This window comes from Scyliorhinus canicula, chromosome 14, assembly GCF_902713615.1.
Source record: "Scyliorhinus canicula chromosome 14, sScyCan1.1, whole genome shotgun sequence".
In the NCBI taxonomy this organism is placed as follows: Eukaryota; Metazoa; Chordata; class Chondrichthyes; order Carcharhiniformes; family Scyliorhinidae; genus Scyliorhinus; species Scyliorhinus canicula.
Window position 1 is genome coordinate 28,428,781 of NC_052159.1, and position 18,645 is coordinate 28,447,425.

Below are 18,645 nucleotides of genomic sequence, written 5' to 3' on the forward strand. Positions count from 1 at the left end.
GGAATGTGAGGGGCCTGAATGGGCCGGTCAAGTGGCCCCGGGTGTTTGCCCACTTAAAGGGACTGCAGGCAGACGTGGTCATGCTTCAGGAGACACACTTGAAGGTGGCAGCAGGGCCGGCCCAAGGTACCGGCAACTCGGGCAGTCGCCCGGGGCGCCATGTGCTAGGGGCGCCTGAGACTCGGGTCCCGCGCATGCGCAGTTGGACCGGTGCCAACCAGCGCATGCGCGGTGGCCGCCCTCCCCCAGGGCGGCCCATCCGCCCCCCCTCCGACCTCCGTCCGCCCCCCCCTCCGGCCCCCTCGGCCCGCCCTCCCCTCGGCTCGCCCCCCCTCGGCCCGCCCCCCCCCTCGGCCCGCCCCCCCTCGGCCTCGGCCCCGCCCCCCCTCCCTCGGCCCGCCCCCCCTCGGCCTCGGGCCCGACCCCCGCCCCCCCCCCCCCCTCGGCCCCGGGCTCGGCCCCGCCCCCTCGCCCCCCCCCCCCCCCCCCCCCCCCCCCGAAGGGTGCCGAAGTTCAGCTTGCCCGGGGCGCCCAGCAACCCTAGGGCCGGCGCTGGGTGGCAGATCAGGTCAGGCTGAGAAAGGGATGGGTAGGGCAGGTGTTTCACTCGGGGCTGAATGCGAAGAATAGAGGGGTTGCGATACTGGTGGGAAAGCGGGTGTCGTTTGAGGCGATGAATATTGTGGCGGATAATGGAGGTCGATACGTGATGGTCAGTGGTAGGTTGCAGGGGACGCGGGTGGTACTGGTGAACGTTTATGCCCCGAATTGGGATGATGCCGGATTTATGAAACGTATGTTGAGTCGGATCCCGGATCTGCAGGCGGGGAGCTTGATAATGGGGGGAGAACTTCAAATTGGTGTTGGACCCAGCACTGGACCGTTCCAGGTCCAGGACGGGTAAGAGGCCGGCTGCGGCCAAGGTGCTCAGGGGGTTTATGGACCAGATGGGGGGAGTGGATCCGTGGAGGTTTGCCAGGCCGGTGGCCAGGGAATTTTCTTTTTTCTCCCACGTCCATAAAGCCTATTCCCGGATAGATTTCTTTATAATGAGTAGGGCACTAATGAGTGGTGGAGGGAGCGGAATATTCAGCTATAGCCATCTCGGACCACGCCCCGGATTGGGTGGAGCTGGAGTTGGGGGAGGAGAGGGACCAGCGCCCGTTATGGCGCCTCGATGTGGGACTGTTGGCAGATGAGGAGGTGTGCGGGCAATGGATCCTTGTCCTGCTTCAAGTATATTCAAAGATACTTAGAGGCCAATGACAATGGGGAGGTGCGGGTGGGGGTAGTCTGGGAGGCTTTGAAGGCGATGGTTAGGGGAGAGCTAATTTCCATTAGGGCCCATATGGAGAAGAGTGAGAGGACTGAGAGGGAGAGATTGGCGGGGGAGGTATTAAGGGTGGACAGGAGCTCTGCAGAGGCCCCCGAGGAGGGGCTGCTTAGGGTGCGACGAAACCTCAAAATGGAATTTGATCTATTGACCACGGGAAAAGCAGAGGCGCAGTGGAGGAAAATGCAGGGGGCGGTATATGAGTATGGGGAGAAGGCGAGCCGGATGCTGGCACATCAGCTTCATGAGAGGGAGGCATCGAGGGGGGATTGGTGGAATTAGAGATAGAGGGGGGAATACGGTGCGGAGTGCGGTAAGAATAAACAAGGTATTTAGGGACTTCTATGGGGATCTGTATAGGTCTGAGCCCCCGGAAAGGGGGGGGTGGGATGCGGCGATTCTTGGATCAATTGAGGTTCCCTAGTGTGGAGGAGGAGCAAATGGCTGGTTTGGGGGCGCCGATTGGGCTGGAGGAGCTGGTTAAGGGATTGGGGAGCATGCAGGCGGGGAAGGCTCCGGGACCAGATGGGTTCCCGGTTGAATTTTACAGAAAGTATGTGGACCTGCTGGGCCCGTTGCTGGTGAGAACTTTTAATGAGGCAAGGGAGGAGGGGACCCTACCCCTGACAATGTCCCGGGCACTGATCTCGCTGATTTTGAAGCAGGACAAGGATCCATTGCAATGTGGATCGTGTAGGCGATTTCGCTCCTCAATGTAGACGCTAAGTTATTGGCGACGGTTCTGGCTACGAGGATTGAGGACTGTGTCCCAGGGGTGATCCATGAGGACCAGATGGGGTTTGTGAAGGGCAGGCAGTTAAACACGAATGTGCGGAGGCTCTTAAATGTGATCATGATGCCCTCGGTGGAGGGAGAAGCGGAGGTAGTGGCGGCCATGGACGCGGAGAAGGCCTTCGATTGGGTGGAGTGGGAGTATCTCTGGGAAGTGCTTAGGAGGTTTGGGTTCGGGGAAGGGTTCATAAGGTGGGTCAGGCTGCTATATAGGGCCCCAGTGGCGAGTGTGGCTCCGAACCAGCGGAGATCAGAGTATTTTAGGTTGTACCGCGGGACGAGACAGGGGTGTCCCTTATCCCCCTTGTTTTTTGCACTGGCAATTGAGCCACTGGCCATGGCACTGAGGGAGTCTAGGAACTGGAGGGAATTGGTCCAGGGTGGGGGGGGAGGAACACCGGGTGTCGTTATATGCTGATGACCTGCTGTTATATGTTGCAGACCCAGTGGAGGGGATGGTGGAGGTTATGTGGATCCTTGGGGAGTTTGGGGACTTTTTGGGTTATAAGCTCAACGTGGGGAAGAGTGAGCTCTTTGTGGTGCATGCCGGGGACCAGGGAAGGGGGATAGACGAGCTACCGCTGAAGAAGGCGGAGAGGAGATTTCGATACCTGGGGATGCAGGTAGCTAGGAATTGGGGGGCCCTGCATAAGCTCAGTTTGGCACGGTTGGTGGAACAGATGGAGGATTTCAAGAGATGGGATATGCTGCCACTCTCCCTGGCAGGTAGGGTGCAGTCGGTCAAGATGATGGTCCTCCCGAGGTTCCTGTTTGTGTTCCAGTGCCTGCCCATCCTAATCCCCAAGGCTTTCTTTAAACGGGTAAGCAGGAGCATTATGGGATTCGTATGGGCGAATAAGACCCCGAGGGTGAAGAGGGTGTTTTTGGAGTGTAGCAGGGACAGAGGGGGGCTGGCGCTGCCGAATCTATGTGGCTATTATTGGGCAGCTAATGTGGCGATGATCTGTAAGTGGGTAATGGAGGGAGAGGGGGCGGCATGGAAGAGGCTAGAGATGGCGTCTTGTGTGGGTACGAGTCTGGGGGCGCTGGTGACGGCACCGCTGCCGCTCCTGCCGACAAGGTACACCACGTGTCCGGTGGTGGCGCCGACTCTGAAGATCTGGGGGCAGTGGAGGCGACATAGGGGCGAGGTGGGGGCCTCGGTCTGGTCCCCGATACGAGAGAACCACAGGCTCGTTCCGGGTAGGATGGATGGGGGGTTTCTGAGCTGGCATCGGGCAGAGATTAAAAGAATGGGGGACCTATTCATCGATGGGACTTTTGCGAGCTTAGGGGCGCTAGAGGAGAAATTTGAGTTACCTCCCGGGAATGCTTTTAAGTACATGAAAGTGAGGGCGTTTGTGAGACGGCAGGTGAGGGAATTTCCGCTGCTCCCAGCACGAAGGATTCAGGACAGGGTGGTTTCGGGCGTATGGGTTGGAGAAGGCAAGGTCTTGGTGATCTATCAGGAACTGCAGGAAGTGGAGGAGGCCTCGGTGGAGGAGTTAAAGGGCAAGTGGGAGGAGGAGCTCGGGGAAGAACTGGATGAGGATCTGTGGGCTGATGCCCTGAGTAGGGTTAATTCCTCCTCCTCTTGTGTCAGGCTCAGCCTAATACAGTTCAAAGTTGTTCATAGGGCGCATATGACGGGAGTGAGGATAAGTAGGTTTTTTGGGGTGGAGGACAGGTGTGGGAGGTGCTCGGGGAGCCCAGCAAATCACGGTTAGTTTTCTTTTTTGTTTAGATTAGAGTGGGGCGTTTTCCTTACTGGCGTGTTTATTTGTTAAATGGGGGTTATTGTATTTTGTTGGAAATCCCATGTATTATTTTTGCTTGTTTTGTGCTTTATTCCTTTGTCTGTTTGGAGTATTTTGATGACAATCGTTGAAAATTTGAATAAATATATTCTTTGAAAAAAGTACAACTCTATTTTATTTAACTATGAGCTGTTAAACATACTTGCACTGTGGGTTGACACTATGTTAAGTTGACTGGAGACCTGAAGCTATACTGCTAGCACATGGTAGATGTTCGTGTTGCTGATCACGGGCTCTGGCTGTATCAGAGGCTGCATCCCAAGAGAGCGGGAAAACTCATGCCTTCTGGCTTTATAGTGGCCGTGTCCTGTCTGGTGATTGGCTGCTGTGTTCTGTGTGGTGATTGGTCATTCAGTGTGTCAGTCAGTGTCTGTCTATGCACCATCATATACTTGTGCGTATATTATGACACCAGGGAGGCGGCGGAGGCTGCCACTGAGGAGCGTGCTGCAGAGGGGCAGGTGGCAGCCACCCAGGCTGGAGGGCCGCCCGCCCGACAGGATTAAAAGGAGGAGTACAAGGGGGAGGAGGTGGTAGTGCCACAACGACGGAGATGCCCGAGGAGGCCCCGTGTGTACCGGCCCCGCTCGTCGTACCAGGACCTCACGGATCGGGCATGCAGGCGAGACTCCAGGTGAGCCGGGAAACCGTGGCACACATCTGTCACCGAGTGGTACCGAGTGGCACTGGGTGAGGACACCCTCTCCCTGTGTCCGTCAAGGTTACGGTGGCCCTGAACGTTTATGCCACAGGGTCATTCCAGGCGCCGAGTGGGGAGCTGTCTGGCATCTTGCAGACATCGGTGCACCGGTGCATCTGTGCAGTGACAGACGCCCTACATGCCATTGCAGACCGTTACATCCAGTTCCCTGTGGATGGGGCCAGCCAGGATGCCCGGGCAGCGGGCATCGCTGCCGTGGCCGGGTTTCCCATGCTCCAGGGCTTGATCGATGGGATGAACATCGCCGTGCGGCCACCTGCAGATAACAGGGCCGTGTTCACCAATAGGAAGGGGACGTATTCCATGAACATTCAGGTGGTCTGTGACCACCGCATGATGATCCTGCACGTCTGCACCCGGTACCCGGGCAGTGTACATAACTCATATGTATTGGCGCAGTCTTACATTCCCGGCATGTTCGAGGGATCCCCCCCCCCCCCCGGCTGGGGGGCTGGTTGCTGGGCGACAGGGGTTACCCGTTGCGGTCGTGGCTGATGACGCCTCTCCGGAGGCCACAGAGTGACGTGGAGAACTGCTACAACGATGCCCATGCAGCGACCAGTGGTGTGATAGAGAGGTGCTTTGGGCTGCAAAAAATGCGTTTCAGGTGCCTAGGCCGCACTGGAGGGGCATTCCTGTACCCGCCAGATAGGGTCGGCTGCATCGTTGTGGTCTGCTGCATAGCCCAGCAGAGGGGTGATGTGCCACAGGCAGAGGACGGGGAAGTGGAGGAGCAGCAGGTCGAGGCGCAGTCCTCCCAGATGAGGAGGATGGGGGCAATGGTCAGGACAGACGAGCTGGACATGGACGGGAGACTGCCCACCGTTACCGGCTGGGCCAGCAGGCACAGGGGCAGGCTGATAGCCGCCCGGTTCACTGACTAGGGGGGCGTGGGAATCGCCGAGTACGGGCACAGACCGTACACCATGACACCAGCCGACCACCCTCATCCCCCCCCACTCACCCACCACCAACACCCTCACCCCCCCTACTCACCCACCACCAACACCCTCACCTCCCCCCACGCACCCACCACCAACTACCCCCACCCCACCCGCATGCACACCACCCCTCCATTGCACATCCACCTGCGGCACAACAGGCAGGGCTCACACGGTCGCCAGTGTAAGCGGGTTTATTGCATGACATGGAGGATGGTCGGCTGACATGACATGGAGGATGGTGACAACCCGCTCGGTGATGAGCTCTCGGCTCTATATCGTTGGACAATGTCTGACCCATGGCCACAGTGCCACCCTCCACCCGGACCATCCCTGCATGCGGCCGTGACACTGCAGCGCACGGTCCCGTCCTCTGCCTGGGAGGATGGCGAGGGCGTCCCGGGGGGTGGGGGGGGGGGGGGTGCACACTCACCTGGGGCCGACCACCCCTCACACACACACTGGCGCTCAACGCACACGGCACCCCACACACGCTTCGGACAGAGCACAAAGGCAGCTTCTGTAGGTGTGAAAGTGATTTTAATAATAAACAGTCCATACATGTGCCCTAGCCATTATAACTCGTCTGTGTCCTGCACCCGTGCCAACTTACTCAGTGTCTAATTGTTTGGCCTTATGGGCCCTTTGACTACGTCTAGGTGGTTGCCCAGACGGTACAGCAGAACTGGAAGTGGACTCCTGTGATTCCTGCCCTGTGACTCGGAATCCCTTTGGCGGCCGTTTCTTGGGGCGGCCCGGCCTAGATGGGCCAGGCTGCGGCACGGGCGACTGGGATGGCGAGCTGCCAGCCTGTCCTACCCGTTGCCCACCAGATGCACCTGGGAAGGAAGGGGGGGTGGGGAGTCTGAGGTGTCGCGGTGCTCTGGGGCCTCCCCTACAGGGGGACCCGGAACGGTCCCCAGCACCTCCTCCTCCCTCGGGGTGCCCGATGGCCCCTGGGCCTCTACGTGGGTCGGAGATGCGAACGGACCGCCATCCGACGCCCCCCCCAACACCTGACACTGCCAGTCCTGGAGGCCCGCCCTGGTATCGACAAGGCTCTGTAAGTTTGTAGCCATGGAGCTCAGGGAGTTGGCCATCCCTGTCTGTGTCTGGGCGACGCCGGCCAGCACCTGGGCAATGGCGGCGATGCCCCCAGCAAAGGCCTGCTGAGACTGGGCCACTGCCTGCTGAGACTGGGCCACTGCCGGCAGAGACTGGGCTATGGCCTGCTGAGACAGGGCCATGGCGTGGAGCGCTTCTGCGATCTGCCGCTGGCTCTGGCTCATGGCTTCCTGTGAGAGGGCCGACATGTCCTGGGCCACAGACGCTGCCTGCACAGAAAGCCCCAGGCTTTGCATACTGCTCCCCATGTCTGACACTGTCGCCCCCATTGCTTCCACCTGGGACGCCACCCTTGCGGTTTCGGCCTGGGTGGCATGCATGACCGGCACCACTCCCAGCTCCTGGACGCGGGCGCACTCCTCTCTGCAGCCGCCGCAAGCCAGCCGTCACCCCCTTTGATCGTCCCTGGTTCCGTGACTGCATCGGGGCTGCATGGTAGCATAGTGGTTAGCACAATTGCTTCAGAGCTCCAGGGTCCCAGGTTCAATTCCAGCTTGGGTCACTGTCTGTGCGGAGTCTGCACTTCCTCCCCGTGTGTGTGTGGGTTTCCTCCGCGTGCTCCGGTTTCTCCCACAGTCCAAAGATGTGCAGGTTAGGTGGATTGGCCATGATAAAATTGCCCTTAGTGTCCAAAATAGCCCTTAGTGTTGGGTGGGGTAACTGGGTTGTGGAGATAGGATGGAGGTGTGGGCTTGGGTGGGGTGCTCTTTCCAAGAGCCGGTGCAGACTCGATGAGCCGAATGGCCTCCTTCTGCACTGTAAATTCTATGATTCTATGGGTGGGTGTGGTAACTCCAGCAACCCGGGACCCGTCTGGGCGGCAGATGGTTGCTGGGGCCGGCCTGCCCTCCGACCCCCCGGCCCCTCGGCTGCTCCTACCTCCACCTGCTGTACCAGTACGGATGTGTTGTGCGCACCAGTGAGTGTACCAGAAGCCTCATCGCTAAAGTGTCCAACCAAGGTGAGTGTCTCTGCGACGGTGGAGGGTGTTGGAGATAGCAGTGGCGTTGTGTCATGATCATCGTCCGACCCAGAATCCATGGTCCCTTGGGTGCCGATTCCTGACCAGCCGTCCACTGTGTGTCAGTGTCCTGTGTGTCGGTGTCATGTGTGTCGGTGTCCCGGATAGGGGTGTCCTGGGTAGGTGTGTCCTGGGTAGGGGTGTCCTGGCTCGGCTGCGACGGGGGCATGAGGCTGCCCCCCTCGTCGCTGGGTGGCGCACGCCTGCGTCGCCACACTCGCACGAGACTGGGGTGTCGTCTCGGTGTTGCTCCGGGCCTGTCCCTGTCTCGTGGCCACCCTGGGGCGTTGTGTGGGTGTCGCGTGCCGGAGAGGGCTGGGTCTCTCCCTGTCTCTTGGCCGCCCTGGGGGCGGTCGGCATCTGCGGGGACGGGTGCCTCAACGTTTGGTCCTGCAATACACAATACAGCATACATGGTTAGACATGCAGGCAGTGATCAGGGGATATGGGGGAAGGGGGATACGGGGCATATGTGGGAGGGGGGATATGGGGAGGGGGATATGGGGAGGGGATATGGGGAAGGGGATTGGGGAGGGGGATATGGGGAGGGGGATATGGGGAGGGGATATGGGGGATATGGGGAGGGGAGATATGGGGAGGGGATATAGGGGATATGGGGAGGGGGGATATGGGGAGGGGGGATATGGGGAGAGGGATATGGGGGATATGGGGAGGGGGATATGGGGAGTGGGATATGGGGAGGGAGAATATGGGGGAGGGGGATATGGGGAGGGGGATATGGGGAGGGGGATATGGGGAAGGGGATACGGGGAGGGTAGATATGGGGGAGGGCGGATATGGGGGAGGGGATATGGGAGAAGGGATACAGAGGATATGGGGGAGGGGAGATATTGGGGAGGGGGAATATGGGGAGGGGAGATATGGGGAGGGGGATATGGGGGAAGGGGATACAGGGGATATGGGGAAGGGAGGATATGGGGAGGGGGATATGGGGAGGGGGGATATGGGGGAAGGGGATACAGGGGATATGGGGGAGGGGGATCTGGGGGAAGTGGGATATGGGGGAAGGAGAAGGGGGATGGCCCGTGGGGGGGGGTCTCACTTGGTGGTGCGACCCCGACCTCTGAATCGGCATCCTCCCGGTCCTCGGGTCTGCCTGCCAGTTCCAGGGCCCTCTCCGCATGAACTGTGAGTGGTCTCTCATCAGCTGGGTCCCCTCCGGTCCTCTCATGCTCCCTGTTGTTGTGTGCGCACTTCTCCTGTGGGGGGGCGGGCGGGGGGGGGGGGGGGGCAGGGATAAAGGGCAACAGTGTTAGGCAGGGGTATACATGCAGGTCGGCGGTTTTACGTATATTGGCAGATTAGGGTTAGGGTTAATTGCACCTGGGGGTGTGCCGCACATCGGGAGGGGGGGGGGGGGGGGGGTAACTCACCCTGGCTGCCCTGACAAAGTAATTCACCTTCTTGTGGCACTGGGTCCTTGGTGTCACAGCAACAGTGCTGACGGCCTCTGCCACCTCCCTCCACAGACGCTGGCTGAGGCGTGGGGCGCCACTGCGGCCATGTCTGGGGTACAGGGCCTCCCTCCTCTGCTCTACTGCATCCAGGAGTGCCTCAATGTCGTGCTCCTGGAACCTCGGAGCTGCGCGGCGGGCGCCCATCTTGTCGAGTCTCCAGTGGAGGGGGTGGGCGTCTTTTGTGCTGTGACGCTGTGCATCTGCGGCAGGTAACGCCACTGCGAATGGCGTCACGCCGCTACTAGCCCATTCCGGACCGGAGAATTTGCGCCGTTTGGGGGGGGGGGGCCCGACGCTAGAGTGATCCGCGCTGTTTTTGGTGCCGGGTTCCAGCGCTCGCGCCGATTACAGGAGAATCCCACCCAAGTTGTTTGCTCAGTTTATTTGTGCTCCTTAATAATTGGTATTTTAGTTACCATATGCAAAGCCATAAAAGCTGTGTAGAACTGGGTTTAGAAACTGCACTTGGAACAGTAACACCATGATTAGGCACACTGTCAGAATAACCAGGGCTACACTTATGTCATGAAAATCTACACCAGTTTATCTATTCAAATGTTGTTTTTATAAAAATAATTCGCAGGAAATGGACTTGCTGAAATAAAAAGCAAAAACAGACGAATCCCTGGAATTTTGCTGGAGATTCTCTGGCAGGTGATTAGCAAAACCTCAATAGGCAGAGCATAGACATCATAAATGACTAATTTCCCTGATCTTCCACGGAAATTGCAGTGGGATAATTGGAGAAGCTATGGAAATTCTTTACAAATTGCTTTTTATTTCAGATAACTTGCAGTGTATTTTCTGCTTTTTCTGTTTTAATTTGGATTTTCAGTATTCACAACAACTTAACATAATGGAATATCCCAAGACAATGCAGAAGAGCATTTTCCAGCAAAATCTGACACTAACTCACATAAGGAGATATTAGATCAGATGACCAAAAGCTCGGTCAAAGAGGTAGGCTTTAAGGAGTTTCTTAAAGGAGGAAAGTGAGGTAGAGAATTGGAGAGGGGCTTTACAGAGTTCAGGGCGTAGGCAACTGAAAGGGTTGTGGTGAATGTGATTCACACTATATATAATTGCCAATATCACTCCATGTATATATGTTCGTTATCTACCCTTTGTAAGTGCAGTTGCACCATCCGACCACCAGGGGGAGTCGCGCTGGGAGTACGCGAGAGTTTGTACGGGGCTCCTCCCTTGGCACCGCCCAGGACTCCTCCCCCTGGGACCGATGTATAAAGATCAGTGCCTTAGAGCCAGCCTGCCAGTTCACCTGAAGTTCAACGACAAATAGGCTGGCTCTATTGTAAGTGTATTAAAGCCTCTGTTCAGATCCAACTACACGTGTTCGCTGATTTGATGGTTCCATCAAGGGTGATCACCGATGGTGGCGAAGCTAAAATCAGGGATGCCCAAGAGACCAGAATTAGAGGAGAGCAGATATCTTGGCGGGTTATAGGGTAGGAGGAGATTGCAGAGATAGAGAAGGATGAGGCCAAGGTGTGATTTGAAAACAAGGATGAAAATTTAAAATTCACAATTTTTATTTTCAGTTCTAAAACAAATATCTGCTTATTTGTGTAAAATTCCTTTCTGGTCCTATGGTGTCCCTGATTTAATTACACTAGGCGCTTACCACAATTCATCAACTTTATTAGGAAATGTTACATACGTTAATCAAAAATGAAAAATTTTCTTTCGCAATCCCCATTTATAAACACACTCATTCATGTTGTAAATACATTAATGCGCTATCTAATTGCCATTGTTGACTTCATAGTTGCAATGCTCGATTAATCAGCTTCTTCTTTGATGGTGTGAGCTTTTCTGGAAATTTGATGTCAAACTGGATCACAAGATTTCCTTTTTGTAATGGATCCTTGGATAAGGGCATTCCTTCTCCTGGGACCACTTTCGTATATTTAGGACTGGGGAGAAAAATAGTAGAAATTACAAGGATTAAGGCCACTTCTCCTGGAGAGTAGAAAGAAAATATCCACATTTATGTAGTACCTTCCACAATCTTAGGATGTTCCAAAGCCCTTTACGGCTAATGAAGCACTTCTAAAGTAAAGTCATGACTGTAATATATCTGGTAGCTGATTAGTGCAGTGCACAATCAACATACATAATCTGAATTTGGGCAGCACGGTAGCATTGTGGATAGCACAATTGCTTCACAGCTCCAGGGTCCCAGGTTCAATTCCGGCTTGGGTCACTGTCTGTGCGGAGTCTGCACATTCCTCCCCGTGTGTGTGTGGGTTTCCTCCGCGTGCTCCGGTTTCCTCCCACAGTCCAAAGATGTGCAGGTTAGGTGGATTGGCCATGCTAAATTGCCCTTAGTGTCCAAAATTGCCCTTAGTGTTGGGTGGGGTTACTGGATTATGGGGATAGGGTGGAGGTGTTGACCTTGGGTAGGGTGCTCTTTCCAGGAGCCGGTGCAGACTCGATGGGCCGAGTGGCCTCCTTCTGCACTGTGAATTCTATAAATCATTTCTCAGCCTTTTGGCTTAAAATCGAGCCTCAGGTCAAGCCCAAGATGAGGTGCAATGCCTTTTCTTGCCAGCTTGGATCTTGCATGTCTCTCTTCTGGAGACCATGAATTGGCTTCAATTTAAATTGGTTTTTGGAGCAAGTGGATTAAGTCTCCACTCTGCGCATTGGCTTTATAACCTTAAGAATGGAATTTTTTATTTAAAAACTCCATAACCTGTTCTTCTTGTGATACTGGTTGAGGGATAAATATTGGCCAGGCCATCAAACAGCAGGAAAATACAATTACCTTTTGCCTTCAAAAGGTAGCTCTTAAGTTTCTACTTCGACTGAGTACAACAGTGGACTAATAGTAATCTTAAATCAAAGAATGAATAACACAAAACCTAGGACTAAGTAGGTCTGACACTTGTGCTATTATTTATTTCTGACCTGCAATGGAAATAGTAGGAATTGAGTAACAGCTTTTGTGATTTATGGTAAAAATATACATTTTAAAAAATATTTACTCATTGAATCCTGAACTAATTTTCCCTGCATTCCAAATTACCCAAATAAGGATAATGAGTAATTATTTAACAACATGTTAAATGTTAGACACCTTGGGTGCGATCTAGTGGCCACGTTAGATATAGGCCCAAATCCCCTAATGGCTACCAAATGTCGCGAGCGGCCAAAAATGAGATTTACATCAGCGACATCTCAGTTTGACATCTTCCCTGCCTCTCCACCGATGATGTAATCAATCTGGGCGTGAACCTGATTTCCACACATTTTAATAAATTTACATATGTTTACTGGGTTTGACGACATAATGTTCCTCCCCCCGTCCACGCGGCATGATGCAACACCGGCACAAAACATCACTGGTTTTCAAATGCGAACACCAGTCGTGATGACCACGACCAGGGTGCGGAGGTGTCTGTAGCCCCTGAGGTTGAGGGCCATGCCTGTGCAGTGTCCCCTGGCAGTGCTGCACTGCCGGGGGGGGGGGGGTTACCCTCCATTGGTGGGGGGTCCCCCTTTGTGTGAAGGGAATTCAATTTATTCCCCGAGGGTCCCAATGTCTTTGGGGGGGGGGGGGGGGGGGGGGCACCTTAAATTTTACTTTGAGATTGGGGTGCCTAATCTCAGATTCCAGCTGTTGCCAACGTGTTTAGGCCCCGCCCCTCCAATTGGCTGTGTGATCCTTGCCAGCAGAGAATGCCGTTGAACCAGGCGTGAGAAAGTGGACTTCGCACAGTTTCGCACAGCTTTTCTTGCCTGATCCAACACGCTGCGCAATTCTGGGAATCTTGCACCACTTAGTTTGGATTTTTTGCTCCCAAGGTGGACGTGCAGAGTTGGAAAATCTCCCAGCTGACTGCACAAGGCTCAAGAAAATGTTTGCCTAATATCTAACCTTAATTCCGGGAGTGGGGTGTAGTCAGGTCCACCACCTCCAGACACAGATGAGAGGCAGCCAGTTGCTGAGGTGGGCTGGCTAAAAGGCTTGTCTCAGTCCACTGGGACTTTGTCCTAGCTGGTTTGTGAAATATTATGGCCTCTGTGCCGCACCCCCCAACCCCGCCCCCCTCTCCATCAACCACTTTGAAGATCCATATGCTCTCCACTCATCCAATAACCCCAGGTCAACTTATGACACCCCACCCACCTCATGTCCCCTATAACCCTGATGTCAATAGTGCCAACGTATACTAACCTATAAATCCCACTGCACTCCCCCCCCCCCCCCCCCCCCGGGCTCCTTATAGCCCCAGGCTAACTTACTGCCAACTTAGGACATCCCAACCCCATATCCATTGTCCTTAAACCCAATAAAAACTCAGTCTGTATCAACTATAGGAAGACCTCAGGAGCCATGCTGAGATGAAATAAAATAAAGTTCTAAATATCTATTACAGACTTCACTATTAAAAGAAAAACTTTCATTCATGATATCCCATTCAATACATTTAAATCCCTCAAATTCTTAATCCTAATAAAACAAACATTTGGATTCATAACCCATATCAAAGACAGATAATCCTTTAATAACTTTTGGTGCTGTCAATCAAACAGTGAATTTACAGCCTCCACCCCTCACTATGATGATGATAGGTTTTGGAAGCGGTCAAGTAATAATGCTCTAATGGTTGCACTTAAGAGATATGTCAACAAACAGCTATTGAAAAAGCAAGTACATTTTTTTTCAACTTACAGGCATAGGCAGACTGTCAAAATCCTAGCGGCAGTACTGAAGACTTGGAGAACTATCCATACCGCTACCCAAGTTGTTCTAGTACAGCTACAATACTAGCATCTACCCTAAGATGTGGAAAATTGCCCAAGTATGTTCTGTTTGCAAACATGGCCAATTATCCCCCTATAAATTTACTCTCAACCATGAGCAAAGTGGTGGAAAACCATCACCAACAATGCTTTATTCAGCAACAACCTGCTCATTTATGCTTAGTTTGGGTTCTGCCATTCATTATACATTCATTTCCTGACCGCATCACAGCCTTGGTCCAAAAATATATAAAAGAGCTGAAATCCAGATGTGCGTTGAGATTGACTGATGTTGATATCAAATCAGCATTAAGGACTCTTAGCAAAATTGAGTTCAATGGGAATATGGAGCAAACTCTCCACTTGGTGGGAGTTATGCCTAGTACAAAGGAAGATGGTTGTGGTTTTTGTAAGGCCAATTGCCTCAACCCCAGGACATCACTGCAGGAAGTCTTCAGGGTAGGTAGGATCTTAGGCTCAACCATCTTCAGCTGCATCAATGACCTTATCTACATCATAAAATCAGAAGTGAGGATGCCCGCTAATGATTTTGCAGTGTTCCTTACCATTTGCAACTCCCCATATACAGCAATAATGGGAAGAACTTGGCTGGAAAATATCAGTTGGGCCGAGGTAAATCTCATGACAGATTCCCAATCAGGCCCACCTAAAATCTTGAAGAGACATGCCATTGTCTTCAAACGTGAGCTGGGAAACATGAAAGATATCTCAGTAAAGCTGAAGATCAAGGAAGAAAGTCAGGTGAGCTGCTTAAAGGCTAGGTCAGCGCCGTATGCTATCAAACCTAAGGTAGAGGCAGAATTAGAATGGCTGGGCAGAACGGGAGTTCTTGAACCCGTTAACGTGAGTGGTTGGGCTATGCCGCTATACCCGCGATGAAAAAAGACGGATCTGTACACATTTGTGGTGATTTTAAAGTCACTATTAATCCTGTGCTGCGTGCAGAGCAGCACCCTATACCCCGATTGATGACCTATTCACTGGGTTGGCTGGAGGCCAACACCTCGGTAAAATCGACCTCAGTTAAGCACAGCTTCAAATGAACGTGGATCAGGATTCACAACACTTCTTGACAAACCACCAAGATAAAATAAATTGTCAAGAGAAAGCAGCAGGATAAGGACATACAACGGGAGGGCATGGTGAAACGTTGTGTTTGTCACCAGGGTCAAGAAGTTCTGGCAAGAAATTATACCACAAGTGTATAATATAAGATAGCGGATTCCTGCCGCCATCTTAGCACAGGCAGAACCGGTGTCCTACACGGTCCATACACGAGACACTGTAATATGGAGAAGGCATGCGGATCCGCTTTTGGTGAAACGTGCCAATCTGCCTGAGGCTGAATCGACAGACAGACCAAATCCAACTGTGCCAGGAGATGACCTTCCCAAGAACCAGACACTAGCCAAACAAATTGAGGAAAAGAGCACTTCAATTGCGAATCAAACACTGAGTCAACCTCAGTTTACTACATCAGCTCTGGTTAATTTCCTTTGACTATGTGCAAGGTCAAATCTGCCGTCTGTCCATTTTATTGCACTGTTACATCAATACGGCGCTTCGACGGAACCACTTCTCTAGTGTAGGGTTTAACACTATCTTTGAGGGTTGCAGAACAATATGTAGAAGGCTCTCTTGATAAACAGTCACTGGCACCAGCGAGATGGCTGCATTAGTGGCACCTCCATCTTCACCAGCTGACCACCAGTAATGGGATGACCCAATATCGGGTTGTTTCACCAGCAATGCTAGCACATAATGACAGGTCGTCTGTGGATAGTTCATCAAGTTCCTTCTCACTCCCTTTTTATCCTTTTGGACACCTTTTTCCTTGATATAGCTTGCCATTTATTCGGCTCTTGCTTCCTCCAACTTTTGCCTGAAGTTTGTTTCTTTTTCCAACAAGCACGTATTATGGCCCTTTCTGCTACAATTTCTGCACATGATGCTTTTACACCAACAATTTGCTGCTAAGTGCCTGGTCTCTGCACACCTATGGCAAGTGTGAGTCTGTGCTTGAGTTTGGGTTTCAGCTGAAATCTTGTGAATTATTGTGCTTGAACTCAGTGTTGAACTCCTTTGGCTGCTACTTCCATGGGTGGAGCAACTTCCAAAGGTTTCCATAAGGGCAGGTTGCTTTCAGTTAACAACCGCTTTTGAATAGCTTCATTCCTTAAACCGCAGACTAATGTATCTCTGATGGTATCATTTAACACATCCCCAAATTTGCAGAGATCAGCCAGTCTTTTCAGGGTAGCTTGAAACTGTGTAATCAATTCACCGTCTTCTTGGTTGCACTTGTGAAACCTAAACCTTTCTGTGATGACTAAAGTTCTTGGTAAATAATGGCCCTGCAAACTTTCCACTATCTCTTCATATGTTTATGTGCGTGGATTTTCCAGACCTATAAGGAGGTTAAAAGATCCCCCCCCCGCCCCCGCATTATTCACAGGAATGTTGGGACTTTTATATCTGCTGCTATCTTGTTAGCTTGAACAAAATAGTCAAATCGCTCCCTATTCGAGCTCCACCGCTCTGTATTCTCATCAAACGGTCCCACGGAACCAAGAACACCCGCCATTCTTCTCTATGGAAGGACCTGTGTGTGCACAATGTGCGACACATTTTTGGCACTACTTTGCTTCCTTTCTCCCCAAAACAACTCACAACCCGAGCTTAGGCTGTTTCCCTTTGTGTTTTGCAACACCCCAGGCCTCAATTTATTGCTGCAGGGTACTTGTTACTCATGGCTACTGAGTTTGTTTTGGGTGGAACACATGCCGGGCTTCTCTCCAAGGGTGTTTCCTTTGGATATTTTGGTTCCTCTGGTGGCTGTAACCCTTGTTTGGCTCTCCTCGCCAGCTTTCATGTAGCGACAATTTCAATTATTTATTATTTCTTTGGGTGCCTACAAATGCTGTTCGACTTTTCTTTTGGGTGCTTACTGATGCTTTTCATCTACATCGTCACCAGTTTGTATGTAGTGGATTCAAGATTGAGTCTGCAGGAAATCTTGGAAGGTTTAACCAAAATGTCGAGCTTTATTTGGAAAAATGTTAACACTACAAGCTGTGCTGATATCACATCTTTGTTCTCTTAAAGTGCCTCTGTTCAGCTACAAGGCTGCTTGTGAGGAAACACTAAAAACACTATGAATACACAACAATAAAGACACTATTTTAAATGGTTAGTTAAGAAAAATATATGAAAAGTATAATGAACATAGATGCTTATACTTTGAATTTAATTTCTTAACCCAACTCTTTTACACCCATTTAACACACAACCCCGATTAACTCCAGTCAGATACTTATCAGAAATTAGAAGATTAACCATGCATACTGTTTAAAAGATTCATATTAGGAATCATATTTCTTTGGATCTTTTGCTTACTTCCGGTAAGTCTGTTCCTTCAAACCCATGGGGTTGAGGTCTTCCAATTCAATGTAGGCACCGGTAGTGTCTTAAGCGTGGCTACCTTGGATCAGAACTTTCTTAGTTCTAACGTTCTTTAACTCTGGAGTCTTCTATCTATGAACTCTCTCTCTCTTCTCAGCTTGGCTATCCCAGAAACCCAACTCACTGCGAGTAAAGTTCTTCAGTTAACCAGGTTTTTAAAAAACACTTTTAGTCAACAGAAGTTCAACTGAATCTTGCTTGATAGAAATATTCCCCCTGATCAGCTTGTGCTAAACTAAACCCAAACTGCTTGATCGCAGAACCATACTCGAGGACGTACTATAATTAACTGCTGGTTGACTTTTTGTCTCGTTTTTTAAAAAATTATTTCGTGGGAAGTGGCGTTGCTGTCAAGGCCAGCATTTATCACCCATCCCTAGTTGTCCTTGAAAAGTTGGTGGTTCATTACCTTCTTGAACTGTTGTAGTCGATGTGGTGTAGGAACACCACAATGCTGTTAGGAAGAGAGTTCCAGAATTTTGACCCAGCAACTCTAAGGGATGGTAATATACTTCCAAATCAGGATCATGAGTGACTTAAGGGGAACTTCCAGGTGGTGGTGTTTCCATGTGTCTGCTGCCCTTGTCTTTCTAGGTTGTGGGTTTGGGAGGTGCTCTTTAAGAAGGCTTGATGGGGGACTTCCGGTTGCGGCTATGCGGAGCTAAGCCGCACGTTCGGCAGTTCCCGCTACTTAAGGACTTTCGGGCCTATTTGAGGGCCCCAAACGGCGCTGTTTCGACAAATCCCGGTGGGGGAAGGTGTCTGGAGGAGCATTCCCCGCAATTTATGGTGCTCACCCGGAGTGGGGCAAAGGAAAAGGCTGCAGCAGCTCCCCAAGAAAAGCGGGGGAAGAAGGACAAAATGGCGGCCGGCGGAACACCCGAGGACTGGTGGAAGTGGGCGCAGGAGCAGCAAGCTGCTCTTCTGTGCTGTTTTGCAGAGCTGAAGGCTGAGTTGCTGGACTCCCTGAATGCGACTACCAACAGGCTGCTTGAGACCCAGGCGGCCCAGGAGGTGTCCATTCGGGAGTTGCAGCAGCAGGCCGCTGAGCGGGAGGAGGAGGCCGTGGTCCTCGTGGGGAAAGTGGAGTTGCACGAGGCACTTCACAAAAAGTGGCAAGACCGCTTGGAGGAGCTGGACGTTCGCACGAGGCGAAAGAATTTG

General features: G+C 52.1%; 1 protein-coding gene across 3 annotated transcripts in view; it reads right to left on the bottom strand.

Annotated features, from left to right (window-relative positions):
* Positions 1 to 10,870: 10,870 nt before the first annotated feature.
* Positions 10,871 to 18,645, bottom strand: part of dnajb13 (DnaJ heat shock protein family (Hsp40) member B13) — a 134,610-nt gene continuing 126,835 nt past the window's right edge. For all 3 annotated transcript variants that reach the window (XM_038818935.1, XM_038818934.1, XM_038818936.1), the window contains one exon: positions 10,871 to 11,162. In XM_038818935.1, coding sequence (XP_038674863.1) covers positions 11,009 to 11,162 — 154 coding nt within the window. In that variant the 3' untranslated portion in view covers positions 10,871 to 11,008. The remainder of the gene's footprint in view (positions 11,163 to 18,645) is intronic.